This window comes from Limanda limanda, chromosome 18 (genome assembly GCF_963576545.1).
Source record: "Limanda limanda chromosome 18, fLimLim1.1, whole genome shotgun sequence".
In the NCBI taxonomy this organism is placed as follows: domain Eukaryota; kingdom Metazoa; phylum Chordata; class Actinopteri; order Pleuronectiformes; family Pleuronectidae; genus Limanda; species Limanda limanda.
Window position 1 is genome coordinate 2114398 of NC_083653.1, and position 20584 is coordinate 2134981.

Consider the following 20584-nt stretch of genomic DNA (forward strand, 5'->3'; position numbering starts at 1 on the left):
ACACAAAAAAGACAAAATGCCACAAAAAACTCGGAGAAGCATCTTAACACAACTAAAAACTTATAAAAATGTCACAGAAATCACTAAAAGCATCACAAAAACGTCTAAAAGAAGCTGTAAAGTTGTATTAAAGTCACAAACACAATGTCACACGTCTGACAAGATGAAACTCGGTCACCAGCTCCTGAACCAGATTCATGATTCTGACACACAACAATGTGAAGAAAGAGAAAAACACAAAGTTAGAAACATAGATAATTTATTCACATGCTGCTACTGTTGTTGATAAAAACAGCTGAAGCTGTAACAGAGTTAAGATAGTTATATCGACTCGGGGGGGGTCACGGCTCCTCCTACTGTTAATTTCCACAGGTAAACAAAACCACAGGAAAGCTCAACACACTCAACAGCCCTAATGAGCTCAATACTGTTCCAGAGGTTTAGGGTTCGATTCCCACAGAGCGCCACAAGCAAACCTCATTACATTTCTCAAGAGTTTGACAGAAGGCCGTCTGTCCCTTTTGTCCCTCGCAGAACAATCGTAACACAACATGCGAGAAGAAGGCAAACAAAAACTACATCTGTTGTCATAGAATAAAATCTGAAGAAGAAAACAAGAGAAGGAAACCGTTTGCGAACTTTAAGAAAAAGCTGCGACTTTGTTCAGTGGCAAATAAACACGGGCACGAATCCTCCAAACAACACACAGCAAAGTCAAAACAACAAATAAAGACATGGGAGCAACACTGCGGAGGCACTGGAAGTTTTATTCAAATACTGACAACATGTTGCTCTGAATTTGGTTCAGCTTTAATGGAAACAAAAACCTTTTTTTTCTAATTCAAAGCTGCATAAGTAACAAATATGAAATTGTATTTGTGGCTTCTTTTGTTGTTTTTTGTTGCATTCCTGGATTTGATTAACAACCTTGAAAATTTGGACATAATATTATTTCAATTTTGAATCTATATTATTTAAGAGGAGATTTGAGATCTTTATAAATCACCAAAGATTTAGGTTCATCACAGATCAGTGAGTTTAGGACACAGCTGAGAAACACGATTCAGCGCTTTGGAAACAAAGGACCTCAAAAAGATTTAAAAAAAAACACCTGCTACAAATACAAGGTGGTTTTTCTTTCCTTTTTTGAATTCTTGCTTCTCGTTCAAAATCAAAATTTACAATCAATGAATCGAAACTCCAAAATCCAAAAAGTTAAGTTTTCAACCACAATCTTATGAAGAAAAACAAAAAGGAAACATTCAATAAGATAAATTGTCAAACGCAGACGTTTCTATTCCAGTTAAACTAAAAACCGTTGCTACATTGAGTGTTTCAGTGTCTGTGTCCCCGCTGAGCGGCCGAGTCCTTGTTTGTCTTCATGCTCATATTTGAGCATCGAGAGACATTAGTGAAGTTTAGGAAACTGTTGAATCTCAGTTTGTAAAACACATGGAATCCCTCAGAAAATGTTCCATTCTTTAAAAAAGTTCTGCAGGCCGAAAAACATACGCAATTGTCTGTTGACAACCGAAGCGAGAAGAACAACTCGGAAGCAGCTTTGTGCTTTTCTTCCGATGCTAACATCATTAAGCCTTTGTAAATAATTTGCAGTACAAATATGATCCCGTTGAGCTGGTTGCTTTGTGCTCTGGTCCTCTGCTGGTCGAACATCACAAACGTGAAAGATATTTCGCTCTTTGCTCACAGCACCTTGAATCAGGGATTATTGCTCAGGCTGCACAGAGCGAGAGAAGACTTACTCTTAATGACGGAGATTCATTTCTGTACAAATGTTTGAAAATGTGTTTCTTTTTGCCTCTTTGAGCCACAAACCCTTTGTTTGAAGTGTGGAAGACTTGGATTTGAGTTCTTTGTCACGACCTCGAACACAACGTGTGCATAACTCATTGTTTAACCAAAACGCTCGGCGCAAAATGTTGGCAGTCTTCAGATGAGAATAAAACACACTGAGCTAACCTTCTAGTTTTCAGCCCGGTCCTTTGTCGAACAAGATTTCACAAAATCGAAAGAATGGAATTCGACAGAACTTGGTGGCAGGATCTGATGTCAGTCAGGAAAGAACCAATTAAAATCAGATCCAGGATATTTTTCAGCATTTTGTTGAGCGTAAAAATGTTGGTGCAGTTTCATTTAATTGAAAGGGCCGTTGGGGGCATGAGTATGTTTTAAATTCAGATTTCTGTGTTGTGTGATCAGCGTTTCTTTGATATGTGATATTGTGTCGTTGCATGTGTTTGTGTCAGACGGGTTAAAATCATCCGTGACTGTCGAACTGAACTCGAACTTTGATTCTTCAAAAGGCCTCAACAGGAGAATCCAGATAAACAGATTCAGATTTGATTGTGTTTTTGTACGATCCTAATGTTACATGGGGCATACGAGCGTGAACAGTACTGAACTGCTCATAGGCCACTTGGTACCGAAGATGATTCATGGAGCTGCTCAGGAGTTCCTCACTCTTGTTTTTCATCTCGTTCTGAGCGGAACATATGATTTACTGACTGAATAAAACCTCAGGCTTTAGTTTGTTCCAACACGAAACGGAGACGATTTTCACCTTCGTGCTGCAGATTTACAGTCGAGTGCTTCGACTGTAAATCACAATCTTCTAGCTTCAGAGTGTTATTTTCCATCTGTGGTTACGTATCCAGAGGAGAAGAGGAAGCGAGGGAAAGGGAGAGAGAGAGAGAGGGAGGTTTGCCGCAGTGCTCTAATGATCCTCTCCTCTCCTCTCTCTTCTTCTTCCTGAAACTCGATCGACTCTGCCTCTTTGATTCTCCTTATTGAACGAGTTCCTTATTCTAAACTCGTCCACTCCGATCGATGGAAATCTGCATGTAGGAGCCGACTTACTCATCTTATTCAAACCATGGACGATTCAAAAGCTTTGGAGAAAGTCAAAGTGCAACTAATCAAGGTGCTGCAGTAGATGAACAAGCGAGAGTCACGTGGGAATCTCCTCTTTCCTCCATGAACACCGACATGTTGGAGAAATGATGAAAACCTGTGTTGAGTCATCGCAGAAATTCTCAGACATAGAATTGTGCTCTGAAACCGACAGAGATGATATGATGGTTTATTAATGTGAATTTCACATGATGTCAGGACACAACGGCTCTCAACGATTTCTGGACTGAAATGTTGGAGATTTAGAGATATTTCATCCGCTGAACTTCTACATCCGAGTTTGAGTGTGTGGTGAAGCTGTTGTCGTGGATCCACGGCGACGGAACAAGCAACCAAACTCTTCTTGAAATATAAAATCCTCTTTTCTCTCCGAGTCGCAGCTTCAAAGAAGTTCCTCCTCTGAAAGATCAGAAAGCACTTGTGTTCATCGTCCACCTTCGTCAGAGCTGCAGTGTCTCGTCCACTTAAAGCGCTGGCGGCTGGTAGAGTCTTTAGGATCGGGGAGGTTGAGACGTGTGGACGGATGTGGGAGGGGCTGAGGTCGTCTCGGACGGGGACGGGGGGGCTCAGATGCGGATCTGGTAGCCGTCGCTGAGCGTGCTGAGCTCCGGAGGTTTCCTCTCCACGCAGGCCGGCCTGAAAGACAGAGGAGAATCACACCATCAGACACAGGGAAGAAGAAGAAGAAGAAGAAGAAGAAGAAGAAGAAGAAGAAGAAGAAGAAGAAGAAGAAGAAGAAGAAGAAGAAGAAGAAGAAGAAGAAGAAGAAGAAGAAGACGAAGAAGACGAAGAAGAAGAGCTTCACGATGAGAACAAGTCTGACACTTCATATCTGTCTCATTTACAAAGCATTCCACTTTTCAGCAGGCTACAGTAACCCGGGGGGGTAGAGGAGTGCGTGCTCTCAGCTGGTCGAACCAGCAGCTGATTATTACTCCGTCTCTGCTGCAGGGACAACGTGTTGTTAAGTGCTCGGCTGACAACAGGAACAGCTTTTTAAGGAGCACGTAGGAGTGGTTCAAAGTGGTGATGTGCTGTTCTGCTGTTTCTCTGAACTGATGAAACAACTGAAGTTTTAAAAAGATTCAAATCACCCAGAGGCCAAAACAAGAGCAAATAAAGAGACTCATTTCACACTATGGTGACTTAAGAGATATACCAATAAAACAATGGGGGTCAAGAAATCATAATCTCAATTTCAGACAAGTTATGTTGTAAATTCTTATTTTAAATTGAGCTAAAAGTCAAACTTTCTCATACACAGACTTTTTTTTACCATCAAGATCAAGAAAAGGTAGGAATCAAAAATGGAAAACTCGTAAAGAAATAAACAAAATTTATAATGAAGGTAACAAACTTTAATGACTAATGATTTAATGATAAATCAACACATATGGCAGCAGGGGGCGCTGTTGCTCAGTAACGGTTACATAGTTGTCCTTGAGAGGAAGGAGTTTTAGATATTTAACGTTCAACTTTAACGTTAAATGTTTCGGTGGCTGAATTGTATTCTGAGATGATTTGACTTTAACTCACTGAAATGGATTAGTCTTCCTTTGTGTGTTTCTCTTTTCAAACACAAACACACATCTGAACAATGAGGCTGTGAGTGTCTCGTAATAAAGGTCGACAAACTGCAACACCAGGAATGTCAGTTATTCTGTGTGTGTGTGTGTGCGATTCTGTGTGTGTGTGTGGTGACTCTGCAGTGCGGCCGGGCTGCAGCTGTCGTCCAGGTCAGGTTGTGTTACACCACGCAGCTGCCAGCACACACAGACACACTCAGCGTCCTGTGTGTTTGTGTCCGTGCTGTTGAACTGTGGTGGTGAGTCACTGCGTTCCTATTGGCTGAAGGAATTTCATCTGCTCAAATGAAGAGTTCTTACACTTTCTTGTCCACAAGTCTGTTGGCAACTGATTTTACTACACAACTACACAAAGTCCCCGGTGAAGCGCTGGACTCACACCTATGACTGTGGGCGTGACGGTCGTCATGACAACAACGTTTCATGGAAATTGTCAATACAATGCAAAGAGAACAACACGGGAAATAAAATCCACAACCAGGTCAACACCAGGTTCGCCAGCTGACTCCGCCTCCTCTTTCGCATCAATGTGATTTGATTGGCTGGTGCCTCATGAAAAATAGAGCTGCCTCATTTCTGTCGTACTCAGTTTGACGGACCCACAATGCAGTTCACCACCTTCAATTCACAGAGAACCTGGGAGCTGCCAGGTCCTAAAGGAGTTTGGTTCAGTTCCCTTCTAATCTGGAGAAGAGCTACTGGTTTACTTGCAGCATCAATGATCTGACATCCTGTGTCTCTGACAGGGAGAGAGGCACTCTGCTGCGGAGTGTTGGTGGCACACACACACACACACACACACACACACACACAGACACAACAATGACAGCGCCTGTGTCAGCTGAAAGCAACAAGGACGCGTCTGCCCGCTGATAACGCTGAGCTGTCGGCAACAAAGACACATGCGAGGTCTTCAGAGTCAGCTGTAAATTCAGATTAGGGACTGTGAGGGGCTCTGGCTCGGCTTCACACACTCACACACACACACAGACACACAGACACACACTCATGATGGCTTGTTACCAGCGAAATGTCAGATCGACCTTTTCACTTCAAGTCTAAACTCTCCTTGACCTGCAGAGCAGAACTGCGGGAGGCCGGAGGAGGAACGAAGCACCGGTGACCTCACTGAGGAATCCGGAGACTTTCCTTCATCTAAACATCTGCATCAGCAGCTAAGAATTGTCTGGAAACGAGTCGACACACACACACACACACACACATCGTCTGCTACTTACGATTTGTCTCTGCGCTGAGCGAAGCGTCGCTGGGGACTGCTCTGCCGTCGCCGTGGTGATAAGGATTTTCCCCGGCTCCGCTCTTTGATTGGTGACTGGGCGCTGGATGATTTCAGGATCTGACAACAAACAAACAACACACACATCAACAACAATATATATAGTTGTATTAAGTGGCTTTTTAAACTTAAAGTTGCGTAATGAGCGTATGGACAACGAAGTAAATTAAATCTAAGAGTTTCAGCTAAAAGGAATGAAGCCATCATTAATGTTTGAAAGGTTAAATGTCCAACATAACAAAGAGTCAGATTCAAATCAGTGATATTAAATTAAAAGTACATAACCATCACTGACATGTTTTAATCGAGCACAACTGAAAATGTCTGTTGATTTATATAAAATCATTGGAAATGGTTCCTAAGGTGTCGCTATCAAGTTTTTGAAGCTTCATATTTTACAATTTAACCATAAACTTTATTGCAAAAAAGAAAACACAGCGAAAAATGTAGAACTTGAATTAAGATGTAAACATGAATGCACATATTTTGTGTTTATTCTAATGCATAAATAAAACTTGGGAAACGAGGGAAGTTTTAGTGTCAGTGTTGTCGTCAGTAAACAGACTAATCCAGGAATCATTCGAGAACGGGACACGAGTTGGTTTTTCCACTTCCACTTTGTCTCAAGAGCTTAAAGATAAACTGAACTTCTAAACAAGTTTTTAAAGTAAAGGAATCCGTCTGTGCAGAGTCATCCTGTGATTATGTGGTGATTCATTCTCTTCTCCCCGTGAACTCAACAAGCCACCGTGACAGACAAGAGGTGCGGGAGAAGATGACTGGTGTGTATGTGTGAGAGTGTGTGTGTGTGTGTGAGAGAGTGTGTGTGTGTGAGTGTAAAACAGAAATTGGAAACCATCAGCAGAACTCAGCAGCAGAAAAAAAACTGGACTAAGAAAAGAGTCAGGAAGTAGCTGATCTTTCTGGTCATGCGGTTCCGATATGTGGGTCAGTGTGTGTTTGTGTGTTGTGTGCGTGTGTGTGTGTGTGTCAGACTTCTCGTTCTTTCTCATGTTTGTTCTGTGTTGTTTTATCCTCATGTTTTATAACCTTCTTCATGTAAATTCTATGGAAATCAAGTTTTATTATTAGAACCGTTCGTCTGCACTCAGATAATCTGTTGCTGCATGAATCTGCTGTGAAACTTTATATCTGCTTCTCCGTTCCCTCATCTAGTTCACTGAGTTCTTCGCGTTGCAAACACACATTGAAAAGTCTATACTTGTGAGGACCCTCACTGACATAGTGCTGTGCATCACAGGACCTTAACATAAACCTAATTCTACACGTCCACTTAGACACAAGGCAGAACTCTCAGACAAACACAATGACCTCGCTGTCCAAACATTGAATCCTCATCAGACAAACACACACACACACACACACACACACACACACACACACACACACACACACACACACACACACACACACACACACACACACACACACACACACACACACACACACACACACACACACACACACACACACACACACACACACACACACACGCAGAAGTCTATTTATAATAAATTCACATTCTCTGGGGTACAGTAGAGATTAAAATAAAGTCTGTCTGTATGTGTTGCCTTCGTTTGCACATACACACATACGTACATGAGTGTATGATACAGTGTGTGTGTGTGTCTGTGTGTGTTTGTGTGTGACAGCTGCAAACTCACTGACCTACATATCTTGCTGACATGCAGTACAGTCCATATACTGTACCACCGGCATCATACACGCAAACACACACTCAGACTTACACATCACAGAAGTGCATGTGGAATAAAATACAAATGAAAACTTAAGACTCATATAAAACATTTAACCTCAAACAATCCACTCCTCTGAGTCCGCCTCTCTTCGACACACAAACACACACACACACCCGTTCCTTTCCCATCATGCCCTAAATAATTCCTGACAGTTTGGATTCCATGTTCATCCAAACGGTCAGACAGAAGAAAATACTCATGAGCGTCCACACTGACTCAGAGACTACACACTGAGATTAAGCTAAGACTCATTCAACCCCCCCGCTGCTCTAAGGAACGATACAGGAAATTGTTCCTCCCGACTGCAATAAGACTGTAAAACTCCTCCCCCTCTGTCAGAGCCACCATCACAGAACTGCACTAAACCTGTCTCCTGCACTGTGTACCTGTACAACACTCCGCTCCATATACACTTACTTCACATCATATGTGATATGTGTTCATATAAACCATATTGATATTATATATCATTTTATACAATAATATTGTCTTTTGCACACTCTGTCTACATATTCTTAGACTCTTAGTATATTATATTACCTATTGTATAGTCAAATACTTATATTCATACTTCTACTATATATCATATACTCTCTGTATATTCTTGTTTACATAAGTCTATATACACATATTTATTTATGTGTACATGTTATAATTAGTATTATTATATCACCATTACTATTATTATTATATATACTGTTGCTGCCATTATTACTATATACTGCTTTTATATTGGTATAATTACTATCATATATAAATATATATTATGTTATATTATATACTATATATACTGTACTATTCTTATATACTGTCTAACAATACCATTACCTTCATATCATCAGTACTTTTACCATCATCTTGCCAATGCACCTTATCTACCTATTTTATTGTATTTTATCTTGTGCTTCTGTTTTTTATTCTTTCTACCTCAATATTTTTAATTTTATTTTATTCTATTGTATTGTATTGTATTTTATTGTATTCAAATATACCGGCTGCTATGACAACTTAATTTCCCTTCGGGGATGAATAAAGTACTCTATCTATCTATCTATCTATCTATCTATCTATCTATCTATCTATCTATCTATCTATCTATCTATCTATCTAAACAAACCAACAAACAAACAGGAAGGTGACACAAAACACAATGTAAAAACAGTGACATGCAAATATAAATATCTTTCTCTTATGAAGAAATTCCCTTTTAAACAGGTTGTGTTTGGACGTGACTCCGAGACACTTTGGTTTGTTCAGCTATGAAATAACATGTGTTGTAGTTTTGGCAGATAAATGCTCCATTAACTTCACCACTAAGAGCTGTTTCTCTTTTGTGCTCCTGTTTGGAATTACACGCTCACTGCCAGTTTTCCATTTCAACCCCCGACTGTGGAGTATTTTCTTGTTTTACGCTACTGGTTGATTTACAGTGTGGTAATGTGAGCACGTCCTTCTGCTGCTTTTCTTATCCAAGCTCAAACTTCTTCTCTCTCTTTACCCAAACTACTCTCAATGAAGCGATACCAGTGTTTCCCATTAACCACTGAGACTCTGTCGTCAGCGCAATGGAATAACATGTCTGACATCATCAGGTCGTAGAGTGTGTGTTTGCGAGTCACACCTTCATCCTCATGTCTCGACCGTGTTTCTCCAGCTCCTTCCTCATCTCCTGAGCTCCCAGTCTGGCGGCATTCAGGACTAAATGCTTCCATTCTATTGGCTGGAAGACGTGGGGGTCGTGAGGCACATACAGGCCGATCTTCACCTGGGACAAGCAGAGGATACGTGTAAACACACCTTTACTGATGCCACGCACACGTCCTCCCTTCCTCCCTCCTCCCTCCCCTCTTACCTTCTTCAGAGTGTGCTGGTATCTCTTGTAGGAGCTCTCAAACTCGGCCACCAGTTCCCCCAGCGTCCGGTGGACAAGCGGTTTGTCCATCAGGTCCTGGCGGCGGCTCATGCCCAGCGATCCATAGCGACCGTTGCAGTAGACGCCCAGAACAACGTGGTGGAAGCAGTGGCCTGAAAACTGAGTCTTAAAGCTGATGGGGAAACGCTCCAGAGACGTCAGGCCGTTGGTCAGGTAGCTGGTCGAGACAACAGGGTTAAGGAAGGATCTAGAAATAACACCTTTCTTTAGCTGCAGCCGGAGATTTCATACTTTAAGACTGGATCTTTTTCATAAAATAATCTACTTTGACTGCAGCCCCCTCCCTGCGGCTGCATATTTGACTACAAGTATTTCTGAAGAAATGCGAGTCGTGTGAAATGAGATGCAGCCTGAGACTCAGAAGCAGAAGACCGTGAAAATTCCACAGGATAAAACAATTGGTCTCAGATCGGCTGTTTGTGGGCTTCTGCTCTGCTGCTCCTGTCTGATTCCATCTTGGAGATTTATCTATTATGTTTTTTTTCTGATTTACTCAGAAAAGGGACTGCTGGCGGAGGTGTGAACTCTCCTGAGTGACATTCTAATTTCAACATTGGCTTTAGGATTTATTATTTTACTCCTTTAAGGGCCTGGATTTAATTTATGCATTTCATAGTCTCTGTATTGTGAGTGTGAACTGACTGTAGGGCCGAGGTGGAGGAGATATGAGCTCTACTGACGGCTGTTCTAGTTTCTTACTTGGTTTGCTCACAAGATGTTTCAGATTTTCTTGAAAACAAGTGAGACTGAGCGGTTTAATGATTCAGTGTTTAACAAGTACATCTAACAGTGAATCCAAATAGTGGACGATTAAATTCTGAGCCAGCTCTCATGCTGCGGACGACACAGATTCCAACCAACACAACACACAGACAGGTTTCCTTTATCTGCTGTGGCCACATGTCTGATGACTATAAATACAGATTAACAACATGTCTGGATGTGAGACGCTTGATTGAAAACATCTGATCTGTTCTTTGCATGTAAATGTAACTGTCAAACCTTTATCTGTGGATATAATGCAGCTCTGACTGATTTCTTTCATCAGGATTCATGAATTATTCCCTGTAAAATCAACAAGAAGCGCCACGTGTCACAATGCTAATGAAAATTTAAAAATAGTCCTGGATCCCCCCTCTGAGACTGATTGGTTCTTCCCTAGGCGATGGCCCGCCCCTCCCATTAACTCTCTGGTGGAGGTAATAACTGTAAATAAAAAGAAAGCATAAAAATAACCATATATCCAGAACCCTTTACGGAAAATTTGACAAATTGTTATTATTTATTCTGTAAAACAAAAGGCTAGTTTCAACAGATTGTTTGGACCAATCCATAAAGTCGGGTCAGTCGGCCTCTCGACAGAAATCTGATTATTATTCTTCTCAAGGCTGCTTCGTACTCAGGCCTTCTTCTTATTCTACAAACCACTGGTGATGTTAACACTGTGAGACTCTGACTCAAACCCACACAGAGAGCTGTTGTCTCTGCAGATAAACCCTAAACATCCTGGAGAGAATTCCGAGCAGGAGAGGAAGCGGAGGACAGACTGAAGCCGGACCGACAGACAGGAGCGCTCCGACCGCCACAGGCGACAACAACAGATTCTATTCATCCCTCTCTCCTCTTTGCTTTTCTGTGCTTGATTCCTTTCTGTTTGTCTCGTCTTCTTCGACCGGCTATCTCACGACGTACGACGAAGACAAAACACACCCAGTTAGTCAGTTTAACCTTCCACTGGTCACTTGTGGGGGGGTATGCAGCCGCAACATGACACTTAACCTCTAGGTGTCACTAAGTTCTACACACTGAACCTTTAAGATTCAAAAAGAAAATGTATTGTCATTTCAAAACACGAGGTACTGACGTCCCGATAAGCAGCAAAGAATCTACAGCATTAAACGCTAGTGGCCGAAGTCACATGTTGTACGTTTAAGTGTCGATTAAAGAGATTCTGTTGTAAATACATTTTGCAATTCTACTAAAATAAGAGGCGTAACTTTTCACAGTGTTTGTATTTAATGGAATGTGTTTGTACAGACTGAGCACACGACACACAAGGGTGTGTCCTCTTCCTTTGTCAAGATCAAGAAGCTGGTGTGTCACCTGGTTATCAGGTGAGGCCCTATAGCTCAGTGGTTAGAGCACTGGTCTTGTAAACCAGGGGTCGCGAGTTCAATTCTCGCTGGGGCCTACTTCCTTTTGAGTTGAGTGACCTCAGGTCAAAGGTGACGCTGATCAAACTCACTCTTTATCTGAAGGACTGAGTCAGTAACATGTCGTCCAAAGGTCACAGAGCAACGTTTTGCCTCCGTCTTTCACCTTGAATTGATTTTTCGGTCCAGCTCTTGTCACTTTCACTCCTTACCCCCCCGTAGGCTAAAGTCAGTCTCAGTTAGAGTCAGTGTCAGCTGCCACCCTGACGGCCCGGGAGCAAAGCCACCGTGAAACTAGCACATGTGAAACTGGACCATCCATTCATAGAGGACACGAACAAATCGATTCTGTTCATCTGCTAAATCCTGAAAAAAACAGTTTGACACCACATAACATACGTCAGCAGCTTTATCCCGTAAAGTGTCTGATTCACATCTGAACACTTTAGGATCCTGTTAATAGAGATGGCCTGAGCGATGCACTGATCATCTGACCTGCGACTTGGGGAAGTATCGCACTGCTTCAATATGAGGAGGCAGTACGTGTCCTGAGAAATGTATGAATTCATAAATCAGTATAAGGGCAAATACTGCTGCTTCAAAAATTCAAGCTGTGCCGGATGATACTAAGCTGGTGAGCGTGCGTGTGTGTGTGTGTGTGTGTGTGTGTGTGTGTGTGTATGGTTGGGGGTTAAACTCTGAAGTGGGCTTGTTGCCAGGCAACGAGGTTCAGTAAGAGCTGGAAAGGGTGGCAGTGGTGGTGGTGGTGGTGGTGGGGGGGCATTAAGACATTAGAGCAACGTGTCTCATTGATTTCACACGGAGATAATAAGAATAACCTTTTGGCCCACTGTGTGAGTGTGTGAGTGTGAGTGTGTGTGTGTGTGTGTAAAGGATACATTCCCAGGATAACGGCTTCAAGGCATTTGATTGGCAGAGACTCCCTGATCATCTCTCTTGCTGTCTCCATTAACCTGGAGGAGGGAGGAAGACGAGGGAGAGGATGAAGAAGAGGAAACACAAATAGAATTTTTACAATTTTAATTCCTGGAGAAAACTACAGTTAAATCAGGGTTTACACAAAATAAAACTCCAACCAAAAGAGTTCCGATGTCTTTGTCGAGTGAATAAAGCATGTTTTTGTTTTATTGTTATTATTATAAAGTAAAAGCATCAGTCTGTGGTTAAGCGGCCTGAGGTGTTTGCACTATCATTCTGATAATTGGCTTGTTGAGTTAATCTTGTTAAAATGAAATGATTAAATAATCAAAGACTTACCCGCACAGTGGACGGCTCTTCTTGATTTCAAAGAACTGTGTTCCTGTATGGTTGTATCTGACAGAAATGATAAGGATGCATATTTGGAGTCGGAGTATCATTGTCAGAGTATCGTTGTTTGGAGAGATGGAGAAGGTCATCGCTAATCAGAGGGTTGTTGGTTTGATCCCCGGCTCCTCCGGGCCTTGAGCAGGACAGTGCACCCCACATTACCAGAAAGCCCAGTCTTTGTCTACAAGACCCTATTGACCCAGTGTTCCTGAAGTTATCGTCATGCTGAGGCCTTTTAAAGTCTTTAGAAACCTCAAATATGACGAGACACACAGAACTAACTTCCCCTGACAGGTGTAGCTGTCACCCGGACGTCTCTGTGCTGTCGTGTTTTGTCATGTTTTGTGTGCGTGTTAAGGATACTGCAGGGCCTTCATGTAGTTCTGGACGGACACCAGCCAGTCTGGGACCGACATGGACGGTCTGAAGGTCGGGACTGAAGGAACAGGATGCTGAAAAAGAGAAAGAGAAATAGAGTTAAACTCGCGGTGTTGTTGAGATACAGAAACGTCTTTTGTAAAGTCTCAGTGACCTTTGACCCCCATAATCTGGTCATTTTTTGTCTCGCAGTTTTCTTGTTAGGGTTGAGAAACCTCTGATTATATATATTTAGATAGTAAATTTATTATAATAACAGCACAATAGTTGAATTATTTCTGCTCCTTTCACCACAGCGGTCACTGGTGCTAGTTGTGGTAGCAGCTGAATGAAAAGCATTCTGTGCTTAAAACAAACACACTTAATATATCTGTCTGTAGCAGACAGCTGACAGTGAGCAGCTCCAGGGAAAAACCATCAAACAGATGAGCGGCACAAGTCAGACGAGGTCCCTGACCCCAGAACGTTGAGGTGATACGGTTCCACCTCAGAGCACCGGACCTACACACACCCTCTGAGAAGAGGTTTGTCTCACAGGAAACCACGAGACTGTTTCTGCAGCTGGTTCAACTCAACAAGGAGCATTTCAGGGAGGAAACCAGAATCAGAGATGTGGCTTCATGAAAGGACGTGAGCCACCAGCAGAGAGACTCAAACCCAAACCGACACTTCCTCTGACACAGCTGTGTTGTGAGCCTGTGGTCGTGCAGGAAGGGTTGAACCACAGATCTGTCATTTCCTCTGGGTCTCTGCACCGCTGTGTGTTTAGGAGGAAGTCAACAGGACGATATGGAGAGGAAGCCCAGGTCTTTTCTTTGTTTTGTTGAGGTTCTAATGTAAAACTGTGGCACATGTGATCTGCTAAGATTTACATATTTCAAAAATCCAGCACAATTGTTGTCTTTTCATACAAGAACACACATGTTGGTGTAAGCACATCAGACGTTCATCAGGTTACTCAGCCAACTAGAACCGATAAAAATTTATATCAAGATCCATTCATTGTTACATGCAAGGAGGTTATGTCTTGCTTTTTGGTGTGTTTGATTGTAAACAGGATTAAGCAGAGACCACTGGAGGGATTACCAAGAAACTTGCTGGAAGGATGTGGTCAGAAAAGATTACATTACATTCTGTGCAGATCGAGATGAGGAGATGGATGCAGAATTTGTATTTATCACTTTCATTCGACATTTTCACTGATTTCTCAGAGAATAATTCCTGGATCTTAATGAGAATAATCACACACGTTGAGACTGATCTCTAGTAGTGTGTGAGTGTAATGTGGTGCAGCTTGAATTTAAAAGGGACTGTTGGGCGTTGGTTGAGGTATGAGCTTGACTGACTGACATTTTAGTTCCTGAAGAAAAGCTGTGTCTTGCAATGATAAAGACAAATCCTGGTCTGTCCCTTTGTCAAAATTTCATGGGTTTTATCCTCGTCTCATCCTTCCCTCAACCCATCTGCTAATCTATTCATTCGATTTTGCTTAATCCTGCTGATAAACAGGCAAACGGTCAGGGGTGAAGACTCCTCCTCCTTAGTGGAGGTAATAAACCAGTATTTACCACTGATGTTATGCAAACAGGAGGTCAGTCTTCAAACCAGACAACCAATGAAATAATCACCCAGCTGGTCGACCTTCAACCAGTCAACGGTCATACTGTCCAAAAACCAATCAGCCAGGCAACACCAGTAAATAGCAGATTTGACTGACATATAATCTCTGGTGTCGTGAAATCCCCATTAAGGCTTAACACACACACACACACACACACACACACACACACACACACACACACACACACACACACACACACACACACACACACACACACACACACACACACACACACACACACACACACACACACACACACACACACACACACACACACACACACACACACACACACAAGCTGCTTCCTGCTGGGTCAGGCAGTGAGATATGTGGTGATCCCTCCTCTCCTCTCTGCCACGGGAGAAACGTCGGTTAAATCATCTTTCTGCTGCCGTGACCACATTCAGAGAAGCTTCATTTTAAAACTTTCACTACGAGTGGGTCATTCTGCCATCTGACCTTGAGCAAGGCACTTGACAGTTTTCAGTTGAGCTTTGCAAATGAATGAGGACGGCCTGGGCCAATGCATTATTTTTACGAAAGGCTTTTATATAGGCTGCTGCCAACCACTCGGACGTCTGCACCATTCTGATGGACCAAGTGCGAGTCTGTCTCAGCTGTCAATCATGACACGGACTGAAAGAGTTAACACCTGTGCAAACTTTGAGTGAATTGACAGACGAGTTAGCGTTCTGTATCACAGCTTTCATCACCCAGGAAACACGGGCTCTTAAACGCCGAAACATAAACATGTAACCAAGGAGATCAGTCTCTATATCTAATAGTATATTGTATTGTGTTGTATTCACCGAAGCAGAATCAATGACATCTGATATGTCTCCACCTTGTTCAGAGCTGGGAGTGCATCTCTTCATTGTCCCAGTTTAAATCTACTTCTACCTCCCTTCCTGTTTTACCCCTTTCCTTCATCCCTTCATCACCTGCTATCACTGCTTTCCCTTCACGGGGATTTCAGTTCCCTCCTTCCCTTCGCTTCTCTCTCTGTCTCCGTCCTTTCTGCTGTCGATAACTAAGCCAGAGGAAGGGAAGCATGAGAGAGAGGGAACAGAGGGGTTTCTCACAGTGTCGGTTATGACCTTCCTGAGATTTGAATTGTTCAGAAGGGGAATGGGGGGATGGGCAGTAGAAAGTGGTTTGAACAGAAATCATCAGGCTGAAAGAGAACAACAGCAAAATGTAAAAGTAGCCAACTAGACAGTAGAAAACACAAGTATATTCACGGCTCTACTTCATTGTAAAAACACATTTACAAGAAGTACTGACAAACTGAAGTATCTGAAGACTCAAGAAGAACAGAAGTGGATTTAACTCAGGAGCCACATGTCTTTCAGAACCATTACAGTGGCAGGTGTGAGATTCAGATATCAGTGACCTCCGTTACCTTTAAAGCACTTTTGCTCTGTGTGCATTAAATATGGAAACAACCAGGCGAGAGCAAGATGGAGGAGGGGGAGGAACAGATCCTATTTCCTGCTGTCATGATATCTTTAGAGCAGGGCATCCCGGGGAACGCCTGTCTATCTCTGAGTGTGTGTGGGGGGGAGAGAGAGTCACTCAGACAGTATTTACTAGATACATGAGTACTTGTACTTCTTTAGTACGACTTCACTGTGGCTTGTTTCTACTGCGGGATGACAGTCATAACACTAAAGGACACCTTCTTGAAGATTGTGGCTGTGGCCTGTAAATCATCTGTCTGAACTAATCTATGTTGGCAAACGTCCACAAGCTTCATCGACTGATCCAAAACAAGACGTTTGTATCCTGAGCTTCCTCCAGACAAAGACAAGCACAAATACACGGAAACTTCAGCAGTAAAACCGTAAAAATAACACAATATCGAGCTCTTCCTGTGGAGTTCCCCTGGCTGTAGGTCGCTGAGCTTGTTGCTTTATTTCAGTTTAATCGCTTAATGCCGTCCAAAATAAATCCGTTGGTCACAGCTTGAACAGAAATATTTCCCTCCGGAACAATGGGGCAACAATGGATTATGGAAATGACGGGACATTATCTATTGTTAGATTTAGGTTCTGCTCCGGTCCAGTGAACCCACATGGAGTTAAACATCCAGCTCAGGACACATTCATTAAAGTGTAAACAATTTCAAAAATAGAGATAGAGACTTTGGAGTAGAGAGAGATTTCAAGAATAAAGTCAAATATGACGAGATGAAATTGCCATTCTAGTGAGCTTCTTGAGTTCTTGCTGCTTATTTCCTAAAAAAAAGTGTTTTTTCTTTCGTCTCATAATATTTTGACTTTTTCTCATTAAATCAAATTTTTTTTTTTAAATTATGACTTTATATAATGACTTTTCTCCTATTATTTATTCTAGTAAATTTACGACATTATTCTCATAATATTATTTTATTCTCAAAAACGCCATTCTAGAGATGACCAGACCATATCTTGTATTAAAGATGTATTTTGTCTGCGTCTTCTTAGAGATCTAAGAGTTCTTCCCAGGTTAGTCTCTCATGAAAAGTCCCTCAGGTGTGGTACAGGTGGTTACAGGAGATTATCCACAACCCTGATTTTATTAGAGGGATTATTTGGCCCCTGTGCCACGTCTCCCTTTCTGTTACTGAGGGCACGGAGAGAGGCAACATAGTTACTGACGATATCACAAACCTACACTGTGCAAAATGCTACTGGGGGGGGGTTCCACATATTGCCCTTTGAAAGCAACTTATACGACACACAGCATGTGTACTGTCCAACATGTATCGCATAGTAATCTGTGGTGTAGAGCTCTTCTCCCCATTGGTCTCACCTTAAACTGATAATCCCTTAATGCTAATCAGTTCATTAAAGTTAATTTAACTTTTCTTAATAACAAACGTGTTGCTCTTTTCTCCTCCTTCATACACTAAAGTCATATGGATCAGTCTAACAGCTGTGGTTACCACCTGCTTACACACACACAAACACACACACAGACACGTTGGGTTGCTAATCAACCGCACAACAACACTGCACGATGAACCAACAGACACCTAGACGCACAAAGCTTGTTTACAACAGTGTCCTAGCAAAGCATTTCAAAGTAAACAGCTTCAGTTTATACCATTCACACATATGCAGGTGGAATTTAATGACAATGCTGGAACAAAGTTTTTGATTTTTTTCCAGTCACCTATTCACACACACAATTTGGGGGGTTCAGTATCCAAGAACACTTTGGAATGAAGAGATAAACCACGAACCCGGTGGCTAGTGGATGACCCGCTCTACCCCCTGAGCCACACAGACACAAAAAAGTAAACTGGAAAATAAACAAACTGTGTGGTCGTTTTAACACTTTACTGAACTGTGAAATAGGGATTTGGTGTCTTTATCAATTTGTATGCATCAGTTTTTCAGCAAGTAAAAAAATAAAAGGCATATAACCATGATTTTCTGAAAGTAGAATTTATTTTTGCTGCTGATCAAGGGCCTTCTGAAATGTTCTGAGTAGGACTCTGTATTTTCTCTTCACAGTTGGCTCCACAGTTACAGTTGGCTGTAACTTTACTGTGATAGTCTGAAGCTGCTGAAATGCTCAATGTGAAACCATCATGACACGTAGCCAAAGGATCCTAAAAACAATACTGACAGAAGGCTCTGTATGTGTAGTGTTTGTTGTTGGTGTGTTTGTGTGCACATGTCCTCCTGTCGTCCCTTCTGTCCAGGACAACAGCGTGGGATCTTGGCACCGACGAACAACTGGGTCACTAATGACCACATGGCCAATTAGCAGAGCTAAACAAGAACCAGATTCACTCGTCCTCGTCCTGAAACATAACAGACGTCCAACCAAATAACTGACGAGAAAACTGTGAGGAGAATCTGGGCCGAGGGGCCAGAGCAGCAGCTGACAAAGATGTGTATCATGTGTGGAGTTACTGTTTATTTCAACGTGTGTTTTCTGGATAAAGAATGCTGCTCAAAAAGAAAATGACCAAAGCAAAGACGCTAATTGTTTGAGACAGCGGCTGAAAAGAGGAGCTGCAGCAACGGACAGTCTGAGGACAGTGATGTGTTTCCTGAAGATTAGAGCATGAAAACTTTTGCAAAGCCAGTTACGGTAAATGACAGAGAGAACATTGTTGCATTGAGATTTCAGACAAGGCAAAAGAGGTCAGGAGGAGAACAGCACAACCCCGGAGCTGTCATATGAATCAACATACTTCAACATACCCATGAGAAGATCCAGTGTGGAGAATTACATGATACTACTGAAGGATCTAACACGGCTAGCTTACCCTGGGAAGGTATGCAGCATTTTGTATCCTGTCCACCATCTCCTGACCCTCAGGGTGCACAGCAGCCACATGGGACCACATCCTCTCCCAGGTGATGCTTTCGATGGGGAATCCAGTCCGGTTGACATAGAAAAGAACTCCTCCATCCTTCTCCTCTTCCTCCCCAGGGGACCGGGAGCTGTTATTAGGGGGAGAGGCGGAGGATTCCTCCCGGGTGCTGCAGCGGAGGAGGCAGTGCGAACTCGAGCTCTTTGATCGGCCGTGTCTGCTCAACTTGGCCGAGGAGGTGCCGGCCCGGCTTGGGGAGTTGGGTCCTGTCATCGATCCCAGGAGAGCGAGGAGGAGGAGGAGGAGGAGGAGGAGGAGGAGGAGGAGGAGGAGGAGGAGGAGGAGGAGGAGGAGGAGGAGGAGGGAAAGTCAAGGCAGGGAATCCTCCTCCACCTACGAGAGCTTCGCCTCCTTTGTCGGTGACGGACAGTTCATTTTGATCTTCGAGGGCAAATCTATAATAAAAAACACAACCTTCATCCTTAGCAGCACATTTTGTGAAACAGCAAATCAGGTGATCAGCAAAAATCTAAATATACCTCTTAAAGCATGTTTCCGGTATGGGTACATATCTGTACTGCAAGGGAACAAATCTAAACTATGAACTATGATCAATAAAGATACAACTGTGTATTTATGAAGCTACTTAGACAGTCAAGTCCGTACACTCAAAGAGGATCTGTGCCTTTCCATTTTTGGAAAATAATTATATTACTATCGAACAGTATGAAGCCTCAACTATAGACATATGTAGTTCAGGTATATATTGTATTTATAGTATACAAAATTAAAGGTATTTTGCACAGCTCACAAGTGAGTTTGTTACCACAGACACCAACTTTATATCGATATGTGATTTTTCATTCTAGTGCAGTCAGTGAAAAATCTAAGTCTAAGTCCTGGTGCTAAATATCCATATTAGGGCTGGGCAACATCTTTATATCAATAAGTATAACAGACTTTAAACTTAACAGAAATATTAATGACAGTCATCATGATAATATTATCAACTGAAATAATAATTTATGCCTTGATAAAATTGTTTACCTTATCTTCTTCTTCGATATCGATACTTAAATCAACAGTGTCAAAGACAATGCTACTTTCTTATTATATATACTCTTATTATAGAAATGACAATGTCAAAATGATCATGGTAATTATGGATATCGCTGGAAATAATAATTTAAACCAGCGCTGGTCCCTTTAAACCAAATCAACAGTGCCCAAGATGAAGCTAGTTTCCTATCATGTACATCAAAG

At 42.2% G+C, this 20584-nt stretch overlaps 1 protein-coding gene and 1 non-coding gene across 2 annotated transcripts; one reads left to right on the forward strand and one right to left on the reverse strand.

The window, feature by feature from the left end:
- Positions 1 to 242: 242 nt before the first annotated feature.
- On the reverse strand, positions 243 to 19594 carry vash2 (vasohibin 2). The gene is made up of 8 exons (XM_061091472.1): positions 19274 to 19594; positions 13374 to 13462; positions 12960 to 13016; positions 12581 to 12655; positions 9448 to 9685; positions 9217 to 9360; positions 5756 to 5874; positions 243 to 3567 (listed from the first exon to the last, which is right to left on the reverse strand). The coding sequence occupies exons 1-8, from the start codon at positions 19592 to 19594 to the stop codon at positions 3498 to 3500; spliced, it is 1113 nt and encodes a 370-aa protein (XP_060947455.1). The 3' UTR covers positions 243 to 3497.
- On the forward strand, positions 11647 to 11719 carry trnat-ugu (transfer RNA threonine (anticodon UGU)). The gene has a single exon. It is a non-coding gene; the product is annotated as a tRNA-Thr (tRNA).
- Positions 19595 to 20584: the final 990 nt, after the last annotated feature.